The following is a 24,251-nucleotide window of genomic DNA, read 5'->3' as shown; positions in this document are numbered from 1 at the left end:
ATCTCTTTCAGAATTTTCCACAGTTTGTCATGATCCACCCAATCAAAGGCTTTGGCATAGTCAATAAAGCAGAAATAGATGTTTTTCTGGAGCTCTCTTGCTTTTTCGATGATCCAGCAGATGTTGGCAATTTGATCTCTGGTTCCTCTGCCTTTTCTAAAACCAGCTTGAACATCTGAAAGTTCACAGTTTACATACTGTTGAAGCCTGTCTTGCAGAATTTTGAGCATTACTTTGCTAGCCTGTGAGATGAATGCAATTGTCTGGTAGTTTGAGCATTCTTTGGCATTGTCTTTCTTTGGGATTGGAAATAAAACTGACCTTTTCCAGTCCTGTGGTCACTGCTGAGTTTTCCAAACTTGCTGGCATATTGAGTGCAGCACTTTCACAGCATCATCTTTTTAGGATTTGAAATAGCTTAACTGGAATTCCATCACCTCCACTAGCTTTGTTCGCAGTGATGCTTCCTAAGGCCCACTTGACTTCATATTCCAGGATGTCTGGTTTTAGCTGAGTGATCACATTATCGTGATTATCTGGGTCATGAAGATCTTTTTTATGTAGTTCTTCTGTGTATTCTTACCACCTGTTCTTTATATCTTCTGCTTCTGTTAGGTCCACACCATTTCTGTCCTTAATCGAGCCCATCTTTGCATGAAATGTCCCCTTGGTATCTCTAATTTTCTTAAAGAGATCTCTAGTCTTTCCCATTCTGTTGTCTTCCTCTATTTCTTTGGAGTGATCAGTGAGGAAGGCTTTCTTATCTCTCCTTGCTATTCTTTGGAACTCTGCATTCAAATGGGTATATTTTTCCTTTTCTCCTTTGCTTTTTGGTTCTCTTCTTTTCACAGCTATTTTAAGGCGCCCTCAGACAGCCATTTTCCTGTTTTTCATTTCTTTTTCTTGGAGATGGTCTTTATCCCTGTCTCCTGTACAATGTCACAATTCTCCGTCCATAGTTCCTCAGGTGCTCTGTCTATCAGATCTGATCCCTTGAATCTACTTGTCATTTCGACTGAGTAATCGTAAGGGATTTGATTTAGGTCATACCTGAATGGTCTAGTGGTTTTCCCTACTTTCTTCAATTTAAGTCTAAATTTGGCAATAAGGAGTTCATGATCTGAGCCACAGTCAGCTCCTGGTCTTGTTTTTGCTGACTGTATGGAGCTTCTGCACCTTTGGCTGCAAAGAATATAATCGATCTGATTTTGGTGTTGACCATCTGGTAATGTCCATGTGTAGCATCTTCTCACAAGTTGTTGGAAGAGGGTGTTTGCCAACAGAACAAACTGGTCATAGCAAACACCCTCTTCCAACAACACAGAGAGGTGAGGGAGAATGGCTGACTGTTGTTTTCTCCAGGGGGTTTTGGTGGTTTGTTATTCAGCCACCTAAGTGAGTGGCAGAAAGAATCTGAACACTGACAATACGGGTACCGAATCTCTATCATACTTCTACCTGTACAAGAAATAATGAATTCTTTTCAAATGTTCAGGTAAAGATAATTAGTTGGAGGACAAAGCAAAGGTCCATAACTCAGGAGAAAGTAAAATAGATCAGGAATTAAGAGAAAATTTCATCAATAACTAGATCTTGGCAAATCGTTTAATCTCTCTGTATTTTCCTTGAAAGACTATTGTGAAAAATAAAGTGATCGCTGTCAAAGCTCTTTGAATATGTTAAAAGTGTTATGGAAATTGTAGTATTTCCTTTAAGTCTATTTTGTTTCCTGCAGAATCTCAATGCCTGATGTCATAAGTGTAAGTACATTTGTTAAAATAAATTGAAGTAAATTCTTTGCAAACAGCATTCTCAGTTCATAACTAACAAAAACATAAAGCATATTTATTATAAGGGGAGTAATTAATTTCTATTCTTGACAAGAGCAGGAAAAAAATGTCAAGGAAGTCCCTTGCTTTTATAGCAGTTGACCCATATGGAACATACAGAAGATGTCATTTCTGACCTCTACTACCAACTAATGCTACCCAGACTGACATTGTATAAATCCTAACACTAATGAGAATGTTGCTGCTCTTCTAACAGGATGCCTTTTGCCCCAAAGAGTGTTTTATTAAAGGGAAAATATTTGAATTTAATATATTTTATGCAGTTTAAAAATTGAGTTTTATTTTAAAATACAGATAATTCAGAAAACAACCAAAGGAGGTAGTGAATTCCAAAGCTAGGTCACTATGATAGGAAGAAAAGGTTCATTTATCCTTTTGCCTTCTCTTTTTACCATAAAGCAAGATGTAGCCAAATGAAATGTCTCCTTTTTAATATATTTCACATTTTATTCACTTAGGATTCAGGCCAAGATAATGGTTAGTTTGGGTTCAGGTTAGGAGGAAGTTTGTTCCTCATACCAAATCACAGAGAAATTCAAGGTTTAGAGGTGCCATTTAGGTTTTTCTACTTTCTATTGTAACATAGCCTGCCTTTTTGTCCCAAAACTTCTCCCATGATTTCCTGAAAAAATTTTTGGTGATGTAGATAAAGAGTTACATCAGCTCCAAACTTTCCTGTTAAAATATTAAACAGGAACATTTGAACAGTATTGCATCACCAACATGAAACGAACAGTCTGGAAGCAATAAATTTCACCTAAGTATCCTTCACTGCAGTGAGTGTTTCATCCTGTGACAGATATTCTCCAGTGAGGATTTTGAATGAAACTTTCTGTCTAAGCTAAAATCTTTTAATAGCCAATCCTGAACCATTTCTGCCCTCCTGTCCATATGAATTAGGAATGTGATTAAATCTATTGGTGTCATTATTATGAGTATTGAAAGAAAGGAAGAAAAAGATCAATCTTCTCATTTTGGCTGTAAATTTTCATCATAATGATTTCTTTGTTTTATTTATCCAAAATTTATTGTATCTGTGCGAAGGCCATATATTTATAATTCTTTGAAATGATGGAAGATGACAGGAGGGAAATAAACATCAGAAATACAAATATAACTGATATCGTGGATTCCTTGACAGGATCCAAAGTATTAAAGTTGGTTTTATTCCTTCCCTGGAATAGAGACACAGACATAGAGAATGGACATATGATCACAGGGCAGGAAGAGGATGGTGGGACGAACTGGGAGATTAGGATTGACATATATACACTACCATGCGTAAAATAGATAGCTAATGGGAAGTTGCTGTATAGCACAGGGAGCTTAGCTCAGTGCTCTGTGGGGACCTAGAGGTGTGGGATGGAGCCGTGCAGGGCAGTTTAAGAGGGACAGGAAATATGTATACATATGACTGATTCACTCTGTTGTATAGTAGAAACTAACAAAGCATTGTAAAGCAATTATACTCCCCTCTCCCCCAGCAAAAAAGTTGGTTTTATTCTACTCACAAAAGTTTACCTAATTTTAGTCTCCACACTCTAGATGAAATAGAAACGAAATAGAATTTAACACTCTTGTAGGGACTGAGGTAGTGGTTTAGACGCCAAGTCATGTCCCACTGTTGTGGCCCCATGGACTGTAGCCTGCCAGGTTCCTCCGTCCATGGGATTCTCCAGGCAAGAATACTGGAGTGGATTGCCATTTCCTTCTCCAGGGGATATTCCCGACCCAGGAATTGAACCTAGGTCTCATGCACTGCAGCCAGATTCTTTACCAACTGAGGCACGAGGGAAGCCCATTGCAGGCACATTCTTTACCAACCAAGCTAAGAGGGAAGCTCATATCAATATTGATTGTGCTTAGTCACTAAGTTGTGTCCAACTCTTTGCGACCCCACGGGCTGTAGCCTGCCAGGCTCCTCTGTCCATGCGGATTCTACAGACAAGAATACTGGAGTGGGTTGCCAGGCCCTCCTCCAAGGGTCTTCCTAACCCAGGAATTGAACCAGGGTCTCCTGCATTGCAGGCAGATTCTTTACCAACTAAGCTACCAGGCAAGCCCCTTGCAGTGACTTCAATCTTATAAAAGAGACAAAAGGGATTGAACGGCTCAGGATTCTGCGGTATAAAAACAATAGCAAGTCAAAAATGTTAGTTTTGAAATCTGATAAAAACAAAAAATTTTCAATTAAAAGAATTTCTTAAGCTGAGTGCTGCACAAACTACAAAATTTGGGAGAATTTCTTAACACTTTTCTCTCATCTTTGCCTAATATCTTCAAGATGTTCAAGCTATTTCAGTTGTACTTCCTCTATTTCTTTCCAGTCACTTCCTTTTCTTCATTTCTATTACCCTCGCCTACTCTTGCCATACTCTAAACTCTGTAGTACAACCTGGGTGATTTTTATTGTAAAAAATAAAATATGTGACTATAACCCTGGTGCCTAACACCTTTCATTGCTCTTTGGATAAAGGTCAACACCTTTAGGATGGTCTACAGCACTCTATTTTATCTGGCTTCACTTCTATGCATTGCAGCCACCCTGGCCTTCTTTCTGGCATTTAGAACAAACCAAACTCCTTCTTGCCTCAAGGTTTTCAAATATGTTCCACTTTCTGCCTGAAATACTATATAATCACTATATAAATATACATATTTATTACATATAAACCCATAAAGTGCTTCTTATTGAAATGGTCTAACATTCATATTAATAATACATGTCTCATCTTATTTCATCTATGGTATCACTCCCCCTACCTCCTGGGTCAGAAAAATCCTCTGGAGAAGGAATAGGCTTACCCACTCCAGTATTCTTGGACTTTCCTGGTGGCTCAGCTGGTAAAGAATCTGCCTGCAATGTGGGAGACCTTGGTTCAATCCCTGGGTTGGGAAGATCCCCTGGAGAAGGGAAAGGTTACCCACTCTAGTATTCTGGCCTGGAGAATTCCATGGACTGTATAGTCCATGGGGTTGCAAAGAGTCGGGGATGACTAAGCAACTTTCACTTTCACTTTCACCCTACCTCCACCCCAGATAATTTTGAAGCAAATCCCAGACATGTAATAAAGACTTTCTAACTCACACTTACCCTGAAGATCTCTGCTCAAGCACCAGCTGCTTCCCCCATCCCTCTGCCTTCTAAGTCATACCTTTTGGTCATATGGTCTCATTGTACCCAGTGCGTCTACTTTAATGCTATTATTTCAGTATGTAATTATATATTTATGTGTATGGGTTTTTAATGTCTATCTTCACCCTATACTTTAGGTTCCAAGAGAGAGAAATTGTGTATTTTTTGCTCATTATTCTGCCTTCACAGTGCCTTTCTCAGAGTGAATTCTTAACAAATATCCATTAATTAAGCTGTGGGGATTGTCATAATAGAACTCTGTCCATTGTTGCCTTCTTAGCATTCTTCATGGTCTTTTATTTTTTAAAAAATATTTATTTATTGGAAGGTGCCAGGTCTCAACTGCAGCCCACAGGATCTTCGATCTTCATCATGGCATGTGGAATCTTTAGTTGGGGCCTGTGGGATCTAGTTCCCTGACCAGGGATTGAACCTGGGCCCTCTGCATTAGGAACCCACAGTCTTAGCCAATGGACAACCAAGGAAGGTCCCTTTTATGGTCTTTTAACATGGGAAGATTTCCTGCACATAGCCCCTGCCGTGTGGTACCTTTAGTCTCTCCCTATAGAGACTTTTAATCTCTCTTTGATTTCTTTTGAAGCACTTGACCAGGTATTACTTTACCAACAGATGCAGTTGGTCCTATTTTCAAAATGAATGTGCAAACAAAACTTATAAGTAATATTTATTTTCTCTATTTTTTTAATGCTCACTAGCTTTTACATCATAATACTATTTCTCTCCACTGAATAATATTGTCAAAGAAAGCATTCTGGGAAGATGCCATCAACATAAATGTTTATTATGTATCATTGGTATAACCAACACTATGTCAACTGAGAGGAAAAATATTTCATTGATAGGGCTGATAGATTATCTTAATGAAAATGACTGTCAACAACATTACTTGATCTTAGTTTCTTAATTTTTAAAATTTTAGATCATATGAATGTAAGTTTTATTGTATTACTTTATTTACATAAATGCCAATATTATTTGGATTCTATATTTTAATATAAGAAAATCTATATATCAAGAAAAATTAAGAAAGTGAAATTCTGGGAAGTTTTTGAAAAGGTAAAAATGCCCCTACGAATCTGGTATTACATATTTCTAAGAAATTCATAATTTCTTGGAATTATTTTATAGCTCTTTAAGACAATAGCATATTTTGATATTTCGTTGACAGAAAATTTTAACCTAAATGTATAATTCTTAATAATAATTGGTCAATAGATTTTCCTACCTTGTAATATAATGCTATAGGGGATTCTCTGTTTATCAGTACTTCATAATGACTAATTACAGTTTTCTGCAAAACTACTGCATCAGCTTGAATTAAGAGATGTCATAATGGTGTAATACAGAAGATGACACTGTTCAAAGGAAGAGAAAATTTTAAGCAGTTGCTAGAAAAGCAAATCTATAAAATTAAATATGCCCCCAAATCATAGCAGTAAATATTTTATTAGAGATTTTCATGTGATTATGTAATGAAGACTTGGTTCTTGTCTTGGATTCACCCATATCAACCTTCCTGACTCCAAATTTTCCCTTTCCACATTTTCCCTTGTTACCTTGTCACCTCCACTGCAATGGTTTCTATTCCTTTGGCATAAGATTGTTCATCTTAAAAATAAAATATCCTATAACCAATTTTAAACACTCTGTTTATTAAATCTGTTTATAAGTGATAATTAAATGGGATATGAAATATTACCTCTCCTGACTGCATCAGCCTGAATCAGAAATACATTCTATAATTAGCATATCTTAAATTACTCTTCCCTCACTAGGTATATAATCTTACTAGGTAGAGAAAATGATTGAGTTAATTCCCCTACAGTTTCTCAACATTTGAAAGGAAGTTCTTGCATGCAATGTCATTTTTAATTTCCATCAAATTGGATGTTTCAAAGGACTTTTAAAGACTCTTACTGACCTTGGTAGAAATTGATACTGTATATAATTCAACCATTTCATTTGTCATATGTAGTATGTGTGAAGTGGCTGTTCAGAAAATGTTAGTTGAAATGAGAATTTCAGTTATTTTTTTTCCACCTATGGTTGGCAACTAAATCTGGGCAAAGAGGCTTTAACATTCTGTGATATATGAAAAATAATTATGTAAAGATTCTAATTATACTTATACTGACATTTTTACAGCATAAGACTCTTTAAAGATCAAACTCTATAACCTAGTCTTTTAACTGCATATGTAATAGACATATTTTAGCATTCAAGTATCTCACCAAATTAAAGATACAGCACCATCTTATGGATATATCTATATTTTTAAATTTTGGAAATATAAAAATCTTTTGAGTTTGAGAACAGAAAAGCTTTATGAGTAAAATAATTGTAGGAGGAGAATATTTTACTGTAACAAGGAAAAGGGATGCAATATTGAATAACTTGAATGTGTATGTGGGCATGCAGGTATGAATGTGTGTGTTTGTGATGGCATGGTAAATAAAGAGATTTGAAATTCTTTTTTCCTGTCAGAATTCAGAATTTGAAGAAGAAAAATAAACCATCATCACAATACAAATTCATAGCTTTGTGAAATAAGACATGTAGCTCAGAATACTGTCAGTCTCTAAATGACACTGGGACATCACCTATTATCACCTTGCAAAGATATATTCTTATAAATACATGAACCATACTTTTTAGAGAGTGATAAAAAATTTAGGTATGATAATAAACCTATTTAACTACCTCCTAATACTACAGAACTGGTAATAAACTCTCCTTATATTTATCTAGCATTTAAATCGGAGAAGGCGATGGCACCCCACTCCAGTACTCTTGCCTGGAAAATCCCACGGACAGAGGAGCCTGGTAGGCTGCAGTCCATGGGGTCGCAAAGAGTCAGACACGACTGAATGACTTCATTTTCACGCATTGGAGAAGGAAATGGCAACCCACTCCAGTGTTCTTACCTGGAGAATCCCAGGGACGGGGGAGCCTGGTGGGCTGCTGTCTATGGGGTCACATAGTGTCGGACACGACTGAAGCGACTTAGCAGCAGCAGCAGCAATTAAATGTTTTCATAAGTAATTTATGTCCATTATTTTGTTCCAATTTTAGGTACAGATATTTTTGAATAAACACTTCCTAATAATCATTATTATTTTAATATAAAACACAGCCATTTTAAGGAGATTATAGAAAAATTGATGAACAAAGCTCCCCTATTAATTATTAAGGTGGAATTATAAGTATATGGTTCATATCCTTAATACTTAGCTCACTTTAGCTATCACAAAGACTTAAGGCTCTACATGATTTACCCAGTTCATATCGTGTAAAATTACTCTATGCTGACCAAAACACAGATTCCGTGGTTCTTGACTTTTTGGTGTCTTGACCTTCATGATAAAAGCTTTGAAGTCTCTCTTCTTCAAAAAGTTCATATATAAAACACATTTTGCACACAATTTTAGGGACTTTTGGACTCCCTGGAGCTCATCCATGCTCTATGATTTTAAATATTATTCTCCTTATTTTAACATTTCTTTCCTTAAGATGTAATACTGACAAGTAAAACCGAGGAGCTTTATCACAAAAATGCAAAGTTTTCTTGTGGTAGAAATGATACATAACTTTTACACACACACACACACACACACACACACACTCCTATTGGGCCTTAACTCATTTTCTCCCACAACTAAATTATACTAAAAGACCAGTGTAAATAAAGAAGTTCTTGTTAGTTTATTTTTATACACATTTTATTTTCATGATATTTACTTTAGAGTGAGATGTATTATATGATACTACAACAATAAAGAATTTTTGGTTTTATCCTCATGGAGTACTACAAGTTCCAATAATGTCCTGTTATGAATAGTTTTCTGTCATTTAGACTAGACTCTAAATTTCTAAATTGTGCTTCAAATGTAAATGAATTGATGTAACAAATAAAGTTATTCCTGGATGTCCATATTAATAGAAAAATGCAACATAAAGTTAAAAAATTCTAACTACACCATATATATATTTTTATGTTCACTTCTGAGATGTGGATAAGTAGTTTATAGCTTAATAAGTAAACCAGGGAGAATTAATAGATTTATAATAGTAGTATTATATTTAAATTCAGATCCAAGACTCTACATTAATTTTTCATGTTATCAACTGCAGAATTATCATAATACAAAAGTTATTTTATTGGTATCCTAAAACCATCTTCCTAACTTAATACAATGTTTTAATTTTTAAGGGCATATTTGATAAAAATTCATGAAAAATTTAGATACCTGATAATTTAAAATAGAAATGAAAATAGTTTCACAACCTATACCTTTCACTGTAATAAGATCCATGGGATGGATTTATCTGCTGTACATAGTATAATACTTACTTTGTCCTTCGGAGAAGGCAATGGCACCCCACTCCAGTACTCTTGCCTATAAAATCCCACGGACAGAATGAGCCAGGTAGGTTGCAGTCCATGGGGTCGCTGAGGGTCAGACACGACTGAGTGACTTCACTTTCACTTTTCACTTTCATGGACTGGAGAAAGAAATGGCAACCCACTCCAGTGTTCTTGCGTGGAGAATCCCAGGGACGGGGGAGCCTGGTGGGCTGCCATCTATGGGGTCGCACAGAGTTGGACATGACTGAAGCAACTTAGCAGCAGTACTTTGCCCTTAAATTGGGAGGAAAGAAGAATATTTGAGAGTTAAGTAATTGCTGAGTAAAAAAATGAGTGAGCTGCAATAGTAAAATTGGAGATCAAACCTTGAAGACGAAGGATTCTCAATGCAATGTCAAAATAGTCAAAAAAAAAAAAAAAAAAAAGATCTATGGTGCAGTAGAAATAGTGGATTCCTGCTAGAGCTTTAGCACCAAAATCAACTAGTAATCATTGTGTTTACTGTCATACACTAACAGAAAAAAAAAAAAAAAAAAAAAGCCAGATTCACTTATGAATATTTCTGATTAAGAAGTAAAAAAATATTGATTTAAAAAAATCTCAATCCTTGGGTACACATTTAAAAAGTAAGGTGAGATGGAATGAGAAGTATACATAAAACACTTTTGCTATATAATGAATGGCTTCCCTGGTGGCTCAGCTGGTAAAGAATCTGCCTGCAATGTGGGAAACCTGGGTTCAGTACTTGGGTTGGGAAGATTCCCTGGAGAAGGGAAAGGCTACCTACGCCAGTATTCTGGCCTGGAGAATTCCATGAACTGTTTAGTCCATGGGGTCATGAACAGTCAGACACAACTGAGTGACATTCACTTTCATATAATGAAGTACGATGGTGTCTAGAGAACTGTTTGAGTTGCAAGCCGAACTATCCACTTTTTTCACAGAACACTGTTTTTACTTGTAAGAACAACTCAACAAACAAATTATAAATAGTTAGATATTTGGCAGACACTTTCTCAAATGAGTGTGATTAGCTTTTCACTTTGAGGAAAATAGCTGACACCTTTTGTTGTCCAAGTGATAAATTCAAGCTTTCAAGTGGAAACTAGAATTTTGTAAAAGGTTATCTGCCAAAGTAAACAGACATTTTCCCAGTAGTTAATGACCTTTTGATGAGATTATTGACAAATGTAATTTGTTGAAACTATATAATAAAATTAAATGTGTCAACTTTTTGACCGTCTACATTGCCCAATGAACCAGTGTTTTCCAAATGACCAATGATAGTATGAAATTATGTATCAGTAAAAGATCTATTCAAAGTTCAAGATAGACTAATGGATTTTTTAGAACCATAGAGTAAGAAAAATTTATTGATGTGGTTGTACATTCCACATTGCAACTAATCTTAAAGAAACTACCACTCATTTAGTTTTGGTTTAATATCAAAGAAGAATATCCACCATTGTGTGAAAAGGCTATTGAAATACTCAACTCCTTCCTTTTCAACCACATATCTATGGTTATTTTTCATCTTTTTGAAACAAAGCAATATATTGCAACAGATTGAGTATAGAAGTAGATAGAAGAATGTAGAAGCACATGCAAACCAGACATTAAAGAGATTTCTGTAGTGTAAACTAACACAATTATTCCCACCTTTTTATAAATATAGTGTTTTTTTCATAAAATATGTAACATGTTATATAACAGGTTATTATTATTAAATGAATAGTCATTTCTAAATTTCTTTAGTTTTATCTTTCTAATATTAGAAATACTAATAAATTTAACCTACATAACCAAGAGATCTTTGGGAACCTTAATAACTTGTAAGAGGGTAAATGGTTCTCATACCTGAAAACAAATGTATTAATCACTGTTAGTTCAGTTTAGTTCAGTCGCTCAGGCTTGTCTGACTCCTTGTGACTCCATGGACCACAGTATGCCAGGCCTCCCTGTCCATCACCAACTCCCTGAGTTCACCCAAACTCATGTCCATTGAGTTGGTGATGCTATCCAACCATCTCATCCTCCATTGTCCCCTTCTCCTCCTTCCTTCAATCTTTCCCAGCATCAGGTTTTTTCAAATGAGTTGGCTCTTTGCATCGCATGGCCAAAGTATTGGAGTTTCAGCTTCAACATCAGTCCTTCCAATGAACACCCAGGACTGATCTCCTTTAGGATGGACTGGTGGATCTCCTTGCAGTCCAAGGGACTCTCAAGAGTCTTCTCCAACACCACAGTTCAAAAGCATCAATTCTTCAGCGCTCAGTTTTCTTTAGAATCCAGTCTCACATCCACACATGACTACTGGAAAAACCATAGCCTTGACTAGATGGACCTTTGTTGGCAAAGTGATGTCTGTGCTTTTTAATATACGGTCTAGGTTGGTTACAACTTTCCTTCCAAGGAGTAAGCGTCTTTTAATTTCATGGCTGCAATCACCATCTGCAGTGATTTTGGAGCCTCCCAAAATAAAGTCAGTCACTGTTTCCACTGTTTCCCCATCTATTTCCCATTAAGTGATGGGACTGAATGCCATGATCTTTGTTTTCTGAATGTTGAGCTTTAAGCCAACTTTTTCACTCTCCACTTTCACTTTCATCAAGAGGCTTTTTAGTTCCTCTTCACTTTCTGCCATGAGGTTATTGATATTTCTCCTGGCAATCTTGATTCCAACTTGTGTTTCTTCCAGCCCAGTGTTTCTCATAATGTACTCTGCATATAAGTTAAATAAGCAGGGTGACAATATACAGCCTTGAAATACTCCTTTTCCTATTTGGAAAGAGTTTGTTGTTCCATGTCCAGTTCTAACTGCAGCTTCTTGACCTGCATACAGGGGTCTCAAGAGGCAGGTCAGGTGGTCTGGTATTCCCATCTCTTGAAGAATTTTCCACAGTTTATTGTGATCCACACAAAGGCTTTGGCATAGTCAATAAAGGCTTTGGCATAGTCAATAAATTTGAAATAGATGTTTTTCCAAGATTCTCTTGCTTTTGCGATGATCCAGCATTTGTTGGTAATTTGATCTCTGGTTCCTCTGCCTTTTCTAAAACCAGCTGGAACATTTGGTCACTGTTAGAGACCGTGGTAATAGTAAATAGTTAATAAAGGCATATTCTTACTCTCCCTGCTCAATATCAGTAGACTATCCCTCATAATTTTCTCTGGTTAAAAACTTGATTTCAATTTAATTTTCTTGAGCATTATTGTTGAAACAGTTAAAAGTATTTTTTTTTTTTGGTAGGACTAGAATCTTCATCCCTGGAGATATTGGTTGAATTCCTGGTCAATCAACACAATGCTTTCTTTACAGTGTCCTAGTACAGTGCTTAATATAGTCTAGGCACTCAATAAATTGCATTGACTAGCAGAAAATGTGTTTAACAACAAAGTCAATAAAAGTGAAAAAAAAAAAAAAACTGTGAGAGCTAGAGGGAAAAAATTTCCATTTATTGCTTTATCCATTTATGAACATAATTACTAGATTTTATCCATACCCACAAAATAGTTTGTATCTCTATTAACATTTAAAACACAAACACATTCTTGTAGGATAAGTACCTGCTTCTCTAGGAGATCTTAATTATCATCACATATATTATACATCTTGAATTAATGCAAAACTTTTTTCATGACATTTTGGGCCCATAGGTCACAATATGCTTTTACCTTTCTTTATTCCCTGTACTTTACAACAAGCTCATTTCTGTTACCTCCTCCAAATTTCTTATAAAATGGAAATTAAAAAAATGGAACTGTAATCAATCATTGTTGAATGCTGACAGATTGAATAGGAACAGAAAGAAAGTAACTTCTTATTGTGGGCTCAAACCTTCTTATAAAAATTATGAAATCTTTAAGATTTTAATAAAATCCCTTACCATATTTGGAAGTTCTTTTAGTTCAGTTGTTTCAAGGCAAATAATTTAGACATACAAACTATAAGCTATGTTAAAAAAATCAATAAATAAATGCATTGAATCATTTACTAATTTATCTGCAATTTATTTCTATGGTTCTACAGTTTAAAGTGAGCTACATAATAAAGTAATTACAATAACAATAAAGTACTTGGCATTTACTCTATGCTGCCGCTTAGGCACTCAGTTCTGTCTGACTCTTTGTGACCCCTGAGCTGTAGCCTACCAGGCTCCTCTGTCCATGGGGATTCTCCAGGCAGGAATACTGGAGTGGGTTGCCATTTCCTCCCCCAGGGGATCTTCCCAACCCAGGGACTGAACCCAGGTCTTGAGGATTGCAGGTGAATTCTTTACCATCTGAGTCACAGGGAAGCCCATTTACTCTATACTGGATAATCTTTTAGTACTTTGGATATATTATCTTATTTAATCTTCACAACAAAAGTTTAACTGTATCTTGCATGTGTAACAGTATGGACTAGTAATTTTTCTGATCAATTTGTGCTGATCATCTGCATATATTCCTATCCTTTATTTGTAAAAAGTTGGGGGGGGGACGTCACAGAACAATCTTAGCTAGGATTCAAATTCTAACTTGAAAGGTGAAAAAGAAAAAGCTGGAAAAAAGAAAAAGGAAATGCAAAGTAAGTAGAGAGATTTCAATGAAGTCGCCAGGAGGATTACTGCCTCATAAGATATACTCATCTTAAAAGTTTCAAAAATGTGTTATTTTATCTCACTTTTACAAATGCATACCTTTTTATTAGCTAGGTTTGTGAGTTGACATTTTTCTCATACATATTTATGGAACTGGTCCTTCCATTTGACCTGAAAAAGATTCCTGTCTGTTGTAATATAATTTTAGCTATAACTACAAAAAATCATAGACTTAAGGAATATTTTGTGAATTTTTTCTCTATTACCACAGGAGCATATATTACCATAACTTCTTATTTTGTTCATGTCTGTTTCACATGCACCCCCTCAGGGACTAAATTTTACTGTTTCTATCTACTCAGAATAGTGCATAGCCTAGAGTGGGTGCCCCCAAAATGTCTGTTCAGTGAAATTATGATTTCATCTGTGACTTGAAAGAGTTAATACCTTTCTTTCAGGTCAAATGCACAAATCAATTCTCAACTAGAAAACAGACCACCTATAGCTATTCAGGTCACACACCTGTTTCCTTAAATATCGTTTCCAAAACACATTTGATATTCTATTTTATTACTGTACATCCATCTTATCCTAGCATTAGAAGTGTTTCATTAAAAAGCAGTATAACTTCCATTTGTTTTTATGCTCACCTTGACAAAAATAAAAATAAATCATTGACTACAGTGTATTTTGTGTATTTATGAAACGGCATAAAGCAATCATAGTCTTATTTTAGGCATCATTTATTCAATTATCCCAGAGCATCAACTGATGTTATAATTACCTGAAAAGGTAATATTTAAGGTAGAAATTTGGCAAGAATATTAGTGTAAGCACAAACTCAAAAATGTTAATTAAAAATTATTAGGGCTCTGTTTATTCTTAATGATCAGGTTTTCTTTTCACATTCCTTTTCTTCAAACCATCTCTATTTTGGAGGACAGGTAGGGAGGGTTCCTCATAAATGCATCATTGGCCACCTTCTCACCACGAATGTGTTTTCTGGACCTCATAATCCATACCTGCAGCTTCAACTACCACCAACCTGCTGATGATTTCTTTGCCCAGGTGTGAGTAACAGGTTTGCATTTCCAAATGGGTCTAGGAGCACTCCAATAAGCTCCTCAAAACCTGATGTTTCTCCATACCTACACGTCCCTTAGAAGTTCACATTTCATCTCTTGGTTTGTCATATCCTGGGAATTACAGTCTACCCTTGACCCTCTTCCTCAGCATCTCATACATGTTCCCTTAATTCCTTTGTCCATCTCTTAGGCTTTCCTCCCTTGCTCATTTCCATCTTAAATTCAAGCCCTCATTGTATCCGTCCCAGATTTCTTTAGTAACTAATCTCAGTGGTATCCTGCATCTTGTTTTACTGCCCTTGTATTGCTCCAGATTGACTCTTAAGAGTTAGAGATCACCTCGTGTTGTACCTTACTGTTAACTTTGTGTGTATTCCCATTTTCTTCAGGACATAGTTTATATTCCAAAGCATGGTATACAAGGGCATGGACGCCCGCCCACTGTCCTTCTGCTCAAGGCTGAATTTGCCTCTGTCTGCTCTCTAGCCTCATCTTCCCCATCTTCATATGTAACCTTTATTTAGGGCATGCTAGTTTGCAGTTCTCCAGAGGTGAAAAACAATTTCATACCTTTGCAAATGTGGTTGCATGGTCTATAGTGCCCTCACTCCAATAGCTATAAATCATTCTTCAAAACATCTATCAAGCATAGGGGAAGCCTTCCCTTACTCAAACTTGAATAAGATATTTTTTCTCTGTATTACCATTATCTCCCAGGTTATCAGACCTATCACTGGATTACAGTTCTAATATTTATTTTCTGTTTTTTCTCAATGAACGTTTTCTCCTCTGTCATTCTCTAACCTGAAATTTTCTAAAGACTATCTCTGGTTCTTCTAAATATACCCTGCATAGTTTTAACAATGTTAGTTTCTTAACCAATATAAGTTTCATTAATTAAATTCTTAAACATTCTCTTTGTTGTTTTGGATGTTTCTTTAATTTATGCCCTTTAAGCCATTTTCATCATTACAGACATTGTATGTTATTCTACAAATTATTAGGTATTTTCCAGTGGGATTTCCAAGGCTTGGAGAATCTTTAATTCAATAACCATTTTTTAATAGGAAGAGAATAATAAGCTATCACATCAAGCAATTTTAACTAACTAATAAAGGAAACAAAAAAATACCTTTCCTTGGCAAGAAAAGGAAGGGCAATAAAGCTGCTCTATATAAATTACACTTTTGTGTGCCTAGGAATTAAATTCTTGTTATCTATTTAATAAACATCATACATTTAATATACTGATTTATAATTAGACAAATTATAATAAAAGCTACTATTTGGAACTAGAAAAGATTCAGTATGTTGTGTCCTTGTTTTATTAGATGTTGGTTCTGCATGAAAGGGTTGTCTAAGTCTCAGGATCCTTATCTGTACAATGGAACTAAAAATAAATGGGATCAGGTTTGTAAAGGGCTTAGAGTAGTACCTGGTACAAAGCACTGTGAATAATAATCCTCATCACCTATCTCAAAAGGCTACTTTGGTGACATTATTCGTCAAGCACATGTACAAAACTTTACCAAATGTAATGTATACAGCATTAGACACTATAACTTAAATGAATAAGCTTGTTATTTATGATTTACCCTGCCAAAAATGAAACACTGTCTTTAAATAATCAGTTTTTGAGATTTGTGTTTCTTGGCAGATGGAGCTCAGCCAGCTGAGCACCTGAGGTGTCACACCCTCAGGAAACACCTTTTATCACTGTGGGCGTCATCAAGGATTGATAAATAGGCAAGTTTCCCTAAGAGTAAATGCCTCTTTGTTTTTCTACGTCTAAGGAGACTATGGGTAAATGCTGAAGGAAAGTTTCTCTCATGGGTACCTAACTGTGGAAGTGGCTGCAAAAACCAAAAGCTCCTATCTGGCCACGGGGTAGACAAGCTCAGAGCCGGAAGTTTTACCTGCCCGGTGATAACTGCCGTGAGCTTCAATTGCTTCCCCGCCACTTTGGCCACTGCGCACTGCACCTTGAGTTGAAGGCACTGTTTTCCCTATTTCCTTCTTCGTCCGGATTAAGAACACCAGAAAAATCACAGAAAGAAATTCCTAGGTGGTTCTAACACCGGGACTGAGAAATCTGCGCAGTAAGACAGGCTTCGGGTGCTGCAACAAGACGCCCACTTGAGGCCGGAACCAACAGTGACCAAGTGTGTGCTTCCATGCGCTGCGGGCTCTTCCAAACGCTAACAGCCCTGGACACCCGGCGTGCGCCCAAATATTTACTAAATAAATGTCTACACTGCACAACTTGTCTTGAGTCAAATGCATCCCCACCCAGAAAATAATCAAGCTATGTGATTATTATAGAGCTGAATCAGACTGCCATTTCGCAAATACAAAACCGATCTTGCTCATGCATCTACAGGAATAAAGACGGTTTAAAAAGAAAGCCTCTCGCGTTTTGTTTTTGCTTTTCTTTTCAAGAACATTCCTCTGACTTTTACAATATGGACTTCACCATAGCATCGGACAGCAGCAGAGCAAGATAAAGTCTCTTCCCAACGTTATTTGGAGGTAAACGGCTCTGGCCGCACTTTTCCGCTCTGGGGTTCAATCCTAGGTATCAATTTCGGGTCGGAGACGCCCCTTATGGCCGTTCCCCTCACCTGGGGAGGTAGAAGGGGGCAGCTCTCCTGGCCCCCTGTCCGCCTGTGCCTCAGAAATCTTGCGGAAGAAAAGAAAGGTGGTGATGGTGAGGTCACGACCATCTAAAGATCCCGGGTCGGCGCACGCAGAACCACTAAGCTGAGCGCCTCTGTATCTTTGCGAACCGCCCGCCTGGCACCCAAGCATTCGGCCCGGGTCGCGGCGGCGGCGCGCGCACGCGCACTTCGCGGCCCCGCGCCCGCTCCTCAACATTCCATTCCACGTGTTGCTTGTTGTAGGCGCCACAGGTTCCCCACCTGCGCCGGGGCGCTCGGGCGGCCGCGCCTCGGCCGGCGGAGGTTGAGGAACCAAGAGGGCGGCGGGGCCACGGCCCGCTGAGCAGTTCACTAGGCGCTCGGGCTCACTCCCGGCGCTAACTCCGCCTATTTAATCCGGGCGGTCCCCGCCCGCCCCTTTCGCCCTGGTGGTAGGAAACACTCCTGGGTCCAACTCGACGTGTCCGGAAAGCCTCGGTCAGTTTCCCTTTCGTTCTGCCGCAGCAGCTGCCAGCCGCTCAGCTCGTGCAGACCCGCGGGCGCAGCCGCCGAGAGTGAGGCGCCTGGGGGGCCGCGGATCGCGCGGCAAGGCGTCCGGCGCACCATGCTGGACCCGTCTTCTAGCGAAGAGGAGTCGGACGAGGGGCTGGAAGAGGAGAGCCGCGATGTGCTGGTGGCGGCCGGCGGCTCGCAGCGAGCGCCGCCGGCCCCGGCTCGGGAAGGGCGGCGGGACGCGGCGGGGCGCGCAGGTGGAGGCGCGGCCAGACCCGTGAGCCCGAGCCCCTCGATGCTCAGCGAGGGGCGAGACGAACCTGAACGGCAGCTGGACGAGGAGCAGGAGCGGAGGATCCGTCTGCAGCTGTACGTTTTCGTCGTGAGGTGCATCGCGTACCCCTTCAATGCCAAGCAGCCCACCGATATGGCCCGGAGACAGCAGAAGGTGAGTTGCTTTCAGGACCCGGCGTTTCCAACCTCCACTTCTTCCTCCCTGGGCTTTTCTCCTGGTAGAACTCTGGGGCCCCTGCCCGCTGTCCTTCTGCAGGACACTGTGTTTTTGTTACTCTTGGAGGGCAAGGGAATCTTTGGGTGTGTGTGTGTGTGTGTGTGTGTGTGTGTGTGTCGAGGGGTACAGTTCTTCAGCCCGCCGGGTGTCGGGTTGCCGCGGACTCGCCTTCTCCCCCACGGTTGGCAGAAGCGGTCAGTTTGGCATCCATGGGGCTGATACCGGCCCGGCGGTGCGGCTGCTGCACCCGACGGGCTCGGCCCCGGCCGGATCCGGACGCAACTCCTATCAACTTTAATTTCAAAACACCGGTGGTGCATTCCTGTCCACTTAGTTCTGCTAGAGCAGGGCTTTACCCTGGATCTGAATGAATGCGGGATCTGAGCAAGAGGGAAGTCTTCTCTAAGGAGAAGGTGTAGAAATGTTCCCCAAAACAAACCTAACCTGACAAGTTTTCCTGTACTGCTGTACAACTAGGACATCAAATCCTAAGGCGGAATAGTGTGCAGCTTGGAGAGTGGCTGTGGGTTAGTAATTACTAGTCCCGGCAGGCCTTAATGAAACACGCTATTGATGAAAAATAGGATTGGTTTGTGACCACTTCAAAACAACGTACTACACACCCCGCCATTCCCAAAGAGGTAAGGCATTTGTTTCGGGTGAAATGCACGCCAACTTTAGTTTTGAAACAAGACCCCCAGGAGTCTAATTTTGTAGCAGACAAAAGTAATGACTCAAATTGCCCTAATTGGGTATATGTTTTTGATAGAAACTAAGAAACCCTCATTAACAGAATATGAACCTAGAGGTTCGCTGGAAATTTTCACCAGTCGCCTTAGTTTGGGACAGGATATGAAGACCCAGAGAGACTGTAATTTGCCCAGAGCATGCCTGGTCTCACAGAGATTTGTTTTCTGAAGCATTAACCTCAGAATGTGAGGCATTTCTTAGAAATTTGGAGCACTTCTGAATTGACTTGTGAAAAGCTATATTTCAGAGTAAATGCAGTCTCCCCATTACCCTTCACCCCCATTTACCCAGCTTCTCTAAAACAAGCCTAAACCAAGCAGCTGTCTTGAATCACTCTCTGGGTATGCTTATGGGATGATTCTGTACACCTGGAAGCTAATTACCCAGACCCTTCAGGTGCCTAACCCTCTAGGTAACTCAGTCACAGAATGCTAGAGCTGGAAAAAAACCTGGGATCCGGACAGGCCTCTCATTTTGGAGACATATTTGAGTAACATTTCCTATTCCCTAAACAATTGGCATGATCAGAGCCACCATTCCTGAGGTCAGTTTGGAGGCAGTGCCCCATGGAGTTCTTGGAGCCTTCCATTCTGCTCTCAGGTGAGTACCACACTGTTCTCTTTTGCCTGCATTGGGTTGCACTGCAGTCACTCACTGCCTCTCAGCTCTGTAGGTCAAGTGACTTTCAACTTCAGTACCTACTCTAAAATTATAACTAAATTTTGATGTATGTTGTTTAGTCATATTGAGTTTATGACTATCATCCAGTCTCCAGTACTTCCATTCATATTGCATTTAACCTTATTTTTGGTATTAAAGTATAAAAATAATGTGTAATGAAACTAAGAGACTATTCCTATCTGGAATATTATTACTGAAGATGCTTTTGCAAAAAGTCACTTGCTGATAGCTGATTCTTACTGTGCATACTTGTTGCATTTTGTTAGTAAAACAAACACTCCTTTGCTTGTTCAAATAGTACAGATTTCTCTGACTCCTCTTGTTTAAATAGAATGTTTTTCCAGAAATTATTTGAATTGGCAAACAGGTGCAGTCACAATACCGCTGAGGAAATAATTTTTTATAACATCATTCAGACGTCATCAAAAAGAATTACGAACAGCAGAAAAAGAAGCAGAACTCTGTTTGTGCTCTGTGCAAGAACACTTGGAAATTTGTTTCCCAGATATTGAGCATTGAATGCTGTCAGATGAAGTTTTGCAAAGTATTCTTATTTTTAAGGGGGAAGGCCCCGAAACAACTTAAGTGTTTTCCCTTATTCAACAAGCCCCACATTTTTTCTCTAAGCATGTTGCTTGCTGAAGGGAGCTGGAGTAATTCTTAGCAGTTGGGTTCCCTCCTAGGACAAAATGAAATGAGAATTTAACTATATTCCTGTGAATTTGATGCTCAAGCCAATAATTAATGCCCAAAACTTTGTCTTGAATTATACAGTTGGGTTATATAAAAGAAGTACCAGGATAATTGCAAAATCACTAATCCATTGTATATTTTTATTCTGTATCTTGAGGTAGTCAAACATCTAGTAAAAGGATATAATGGCTTAAATTGTTGTCATTGAAGTGCATATTGCTGCTTACTCCTCCTAACTTGAGAATTTAGAAACAGAAGTTGAGATCTGAAAGGGTCCTCATCTTTAAAAGAAGAAAACTAATCACAGGATGGTAGAAGCCTTATTCTGGCGGTCAAAGCTCTCTTGCTATTAGGTTGAGTGAGTTGGTTGAGTTTCTGTGAACCAGCTGAGCTGCAGTGATTTTTGTTTTCCTAGCTGGCTAAAATGGCCCACAAAGCTATCAAGAGGTTGTATCCATGAATTGAAAAATCGTAGTGGCATTAAACTCAGTTGACTTAAACATGGCTGTCTTTGCTTTTGGCTGGGAAGTTTCAGCTTAGAATAATAATGGTGGTTGGCTTATGCCAGTCTAACTTAGGACTTTACAGAAAATTCTGGAAGTGAGTGTATAGACATTGATGAAACTTTCACGAGGTGGTCACACTGCCTAAATGGTTTGCACATGATACAACTGTGAAGTAACAAGCAGCCAGTGGCAGAATGACTTCAGCTGTGGCTAATGCCTCAGTCTCTGCTTATTTACATAATCTTTGCTCTATCCGTTAACAGATAATGATGAACCTTGGATGATTCCAGATCATTGGTTAAATGTGGAATCAGTGTTCAAATTAGGAAACAATAACAGATAAAGCTATTACAGTTATTACTTAATAAAGGCAATTTGTCTTTGGACATCAATTTTTACTTCATAAAGGCAGGTTGTCTTTGGAAAACATTGAGACCCTAAAGGAAAAATACAGTCCATAGTTGTTAGAAGGTAGGGGAAAATCTGATGAATATAATGACTGCCATAGAAGAGGTTAAGCACATTCCTTAATTGGGGGCTTACAGATTGCAGGTCTCAATTTATAAGAAATTTCAGGTGTGTATGCGAAGTTTTGGTTGTCCACTCCATAGGTTTATAGTCAGTAAGTTGCTTTTTCATTATTAAATTTAGTGACAGATACTAAAGCCAACTACCTTAAACTAGAAATAATGAAGAGGGAATTTAAAAGATTAAAATGGTACCTGATAACTCTCCATGGGATTCATATACCCATGTTCTTTGCATTTTTATGTGTCCCTGTAATCTTACTAAACTCCTTAAACCTCCTTATGTAATCACTCCCACCACTTTGCATAATTTTCCACACTAATTAAGTTTGAGAAATGTATACAAATAGTGTGAAATCGCAGATGGTGGGGAAGTAATCTCCTTTGGTAAAACTGATCAAGGAGAGAGCATCACGGGGAAATAGTATTGGGTGGAGTGACACACGGTGGGTTCTTGCCTACATGTCTCACATGTGAGTGTCAGGCTGCAATAAGTGGCTGCTTTTAGCCCTCTTTGGAAATGGGAGTATTTTTGTGGCTGAAACAAAACAAAACCATTTCTCACTGCTTAGATGATATCCAAGCTCGGGGAAAGAGCCAATTTTATGGGAAAAAAAAAAAAAGCTAGATTTATAAACTCCAGGAATCACATACCTTACGCTAGACGTCATTGTGCCTTAGTGCTGTGTTGTGCCATCTGCAAGACCTAAGATACGACTGAGGCCTGGGGTATAAGAATCTAGTAAACGCTTGTTGGATACATGAAGTATCAGGTTTAGTCCATGTTTCAAAGACCTAGTGAGGTGTGTGGGCTTAGTCATTGCCGACTCTTTCCGACCCCATGGGCTATAGCCTGCCTGGCTCCTGTGTCCTTGAAAATTTCCAAGCAAGAATACTGGAGTGGGTTTCCATTTTCTTCCTCTAGGGGATCTTCCTGATCCAGGGATTAAACTCCAGTCTCTTGCATCTCTCGCTTTGGCAGACAGATTCTTTATCACTGAGGCCCCTGGGAAACCCCTCAGTGAGGTATAGGGTGGCAGAAAGAATATAGAGGGAAAGAGTCGACTTCTCTTCTTGGAAATTAATCTTCCTAAACATGTTTTGAGATCTCTTGGACTCACCCCACCCTCCATAGTGCCCTGACCAGGGACTGAACCCAGGCCCCCTGCATTGGGAGCATGGAGTCTTTAGCCATTGGACCACCAGGAGAGTTACCCCACCGTCTCTAAGGAAAGCCATGAAAATGATAATACCTGCTGCTGTATAACTAATGACTTCACAGGGGTTTTCCCAATGCCACTACCAAATCCAGGGGGACAGGCAGTGTGGAAGCCCCATGAGGTGCCTTTCTTGCTTGCAGGGTTCCAGGAGATACGGTGATAGTCTAAAAAGCCCAGCCTCTCAGGGAATTGGGATAATTCATGCTTTACTACTCAGGCTTTGGTTCTTTATGGGGCAAACACAGAAGGGATGGGTTATGTTGTTTTTGCTGCTTTTAATAATAGGGAGTACATTGTCCTATGGGGAGTAAGTAGGAAACCACACATTAAAGTGAAACCTTGGACTGGACTTACACAGTATCTCAGAGAAGAAAGTGCCACTGGTTTCAAGTGATTCATCTGTCCCTCCAGAGGGTATCTTGGGACCGCAGCACTTAATTTGGTGGAATGAGTTGTGCTAATGAGAACTCAAATGGATTGAGTGATGTTGGAGTTTGCTTCGTTCAAAAATGAAATCAGCAGTAATCTCTGATATACATTGACTGCATATAAAGTGAAATAAAATATTGTGTGTGTCCCCTCTTCAGTTTTAAATGGAAGCAGTTTCCTCAATTTCTACACTCACAAGATAAATAGCATAGTTTGTAAAGTCATTAAAGACCTTCAAAACAGAATTAAGGCCAGTTGCCAGGTTATTAAGTATGGGAATTATGAATGGAAAATCCCATCAGTTATAATTTTCTATGAGACAAGCCTCTTGAGTTATTGTGCTGCTTTTTATGCATTTCAAATTAGGCCTGTTTTGGGAAAGAGGGTGGGTCTCATTGTCATGTGTTACTGCCATTTCAGTTTTTAGCCTAGGGAAAAAAAACCTAATAATATCATTAGATGATATAGTCCCAAGGTTTTAAGAGTATTCAAAAATCAAATCATGAAACTGTCCCAAATCTATAACATTTTTTTAGGACCAGTATTTAAGTGACTTATATATTTTGATATGATTTCCTTGTTGTTGTTGTTCAGTCATGTCTGACTCTTTGCAGCCCCATGGACTGCATCATGCCAGCCTTCCATGTCCTTCACCATTGCCTGGAGCTTGCTCAAACCCATGTCCATTGACTCAATGGTAACATCCAACTATCATGTCCTCTGTTGTCCCTGTCTCCTGCCTTC

At 38.8% G+C, this 24,251-nt stretch overlaps 1 protein-coding gene across 8 annotated transcripts in view; it reads left to right on the top strand.

Annotated features, from left to right (window-relative positions):
- The first annotated feature begins 18,177 nt into the window (after nt 1-18,177).
- CADPS2 (calcium dependent secretion activator 2) overlaps nt 18,178-24,251 on the top strand; it is a 580,156-nt gene continuing 574,082 nt past the window's right edge. For 7 of the 8 annotated variants that reach the window (XM_059885593.1, XM_005205640.5, XM_059885595.1 and 4 more), the window contains exon 1: nt 18,178-18,638. In XM_059885593.1, the coding sequence (XP_059741576.1) occupies nt 18,303-18,638 (336 nt within the window). In that variant the 5' untranslated portion in view covers nt 18,178-18,302. 8 annotated transcript variants of the gene reach the window in all.

Source organism: Bos taurus, chromosome 4, assembly GCF_002263795.3.
Source record: "Bos taurus isolate L1 Dominette 01449 registration number 42190680 breed Hereford chromosome 4, ARS-UCD2.0, whole genome shotgun sequence".
NCBI classification, from domain to species: domain Eukaryota; kingdom Metazoa; phylum Chordata; class Mammalia; order Artiodactyla; family Bovidae; genus Bos; species Bos taurus.
This window is presented reverse-complemented; position numbering and strand designations above follow the sequence as displayed.